This window comes from Crocodylus porosus, unplaced genomic scaffold (assembly GCF_001723895.1).
Source record: "Crocodylus porosus isolate Cpor-Errol unplaced genomic scaffold, CroPor_comp1, whole genome shotgun sequence".
In the NCBI taxonomy this organism is placed as follows: Eukaryota; Metazoa; Chordata; order Crocodylia; family Crocodylidae; genus Crocodylus; species Crocodylus porosus.
The window spans coordinates 37,725,450-37,727,236 of NW_017728914.1; the positions used below are offsets into that span (position 1 = coordinate 37,725,450).

At 73.4% G+C, this 1,787-nt stretch overlaps 1 protein-coding gene across 1 annotated transcript; it reads left to right on the forward strand.

Moving 5' to 3' along the window:
- Window positions 1-4: 4 nt before the first annotated feature.
- On the forward strand, window positions 5-1,657 carry B4GALT7 (beta-1,4-galactosyltransferase 7; the record flags this gene model as incomplete). Its single annotated transcript, XM_019534763.1, has 5 exons — window positions 5-144; window positions 514-739; window positions 860-943; window positions 1,041-1,145; window positions 1,230-1,657. Coding segments are annotated over 5 exons (711 nt in total), but the record flags the coding sequence as incomplete, so codon positions are not given.
- Window positions 1,658-1,787: the final 130 nt, after the last annotated feature.

A 1,787-nucleotide genomic window follows, 5' to 3' on the forward strand; every position in this document is an offset into this window, starting at 1 on the left:
GGGTCCGCACCGCCTGGCGCTGCTCGTGCCCTTCCGCGAGCGCTTCGAGGAGCTGCTGGCCTTCGTGCCGCACATGCACCGGTTCCTGAGCGCGCAGCGCGTGCGCCACCGCATCCTCGTGCTCAACCAGGCCGACCGCTTCAGGTGCCGCCCCGGGCAGGGAGTGGGGAGGGAGCCGGCGCCGGGCGTCCCCGCCTGGCGCTCCTGGACTGGGCTGGAGGCGCCCCGGGCGCCGCTGCTGGCTCCTGCGACCGCGCGCCCAAGCCCCCAGCACGCGGGCACGGCTCCTGGGCCAGGAGGTCTGGGAGCTGCGCCTCAGCCCCGAGGCCCGCTCTACCCCCGCACCGGGCGCTGCCCTCGGCCTCGTCTGCGGGCCCCGAGCGCCGCCCGCGACGTGCGCAGGGGCCAGGCTGCTGCGATCTGAGAACTGGCGGCAGCATGGGGGGGCACGGCCGGGTGCCTGGGGGAGGATGCACCTGGTGCCTGGACAAGACTCTCCTGGCCTCTGGGCAGGTTTAACCGGGCCTCTCTGATCAACGTGGGCTTCCTGGAGAGCGGCAACGACACGGATTACATCGCCATGCACGACGTGGACCTGCTGCCCCTCAACGAGCAGCTGGACTATGGCTTCCCCGAGGCGGGGCCCTTCCACGTGGCCTCCCCGGAGCTGCACCCGCTCTACCACTACAAGACCTACGTGGGCGGCATCCTGCTGCTCACCAAGCAGCACTACGAGATGGTGAGGGGCGCGGGCAGGCCAGCGCTCCCCATCCCGACGCGCGGGGGGAGGGCGGCTCAGCGCCGGGGGAGGAGGAGCGGGTCGGGCAGCCCCGGCCTCAGCGCCGCGTCCTCGTTTCAGTGCAACGGGATGTCCAACCGCTTCTGGGGCTGGGGCCGAGAAGACGACGAGTTCTACCGCCGCATCAAGGGGGCCGGCCTCCAGGTAGGGGTCTGCTCCCAGTCCCCCCCGTCCCAGGCTGGGGGACCCCGTGCCCAGGGCAGGAGCTCCGGTGGCTCAGGCCAGCTCTGCTTTCCGCCAGCTCTTCCGCCCCTCCGGAATCACGACTGGGTACAAGACCTTCCAGCACCTGCACGACCCGGCCTGGAGGAAGAGGGACCAGAAGCGCATCGCGGCACAGAAGCAGGTGGGAGCAGCGCTGCGGGGGGTGGCAGGGCCCGAGTAGTCCCTGCCAGGCCTGCAGCCCGCGCCCCTTCCTCCTTCCCTGCAGGAGCAGTTCAAGGTGGATCGGGACGGCGGCCTCAACAACGTGCGCTACCGGATCGAGTCGCGGACGGCGCTGAGCGTGGGCGGAGCCCCCTGCACCGTCCTCAACATCCTGCTGGACTGCGACCCCAGCCAGACGCCCTGGTGCACCTTCAGCTGAGCCGCCCGCATGGCACGCGGGGTCGGCCGTGCAGCCTGCCTGCCGCCCCGGCTGAGGCTGGGCCCCGCAGCGGGGCAGGTTCGCCGCGGCAGGCCAGCGCCGGAGGTCGTGCCGTGGCGTGGGGGCCGGGAGGCCCTAGGGGCCGGAGGAGCAGGAGAGGGCGCAGCCCGAGCGCGGGGCTCGGGAACGCGGTGCGGCCCCTGCAGCGCCGGGGAAGCGGCGGCCCACGCTGGACGTGGCGGAGCTGGCGGACAATAAAGCACCGAAGCGCACGTGTGGTGTGACTGCGGGCGCCCCGCGTCCCTGCCCCGCCTGCGCCCAGGCCTCCCGCTGCTCCGGTGCCAGGTCTCCGGCCCGGCCCCAGTGCTCCCGGGGGCAGCTGGAGCCGCCCGCAGCGCTGCG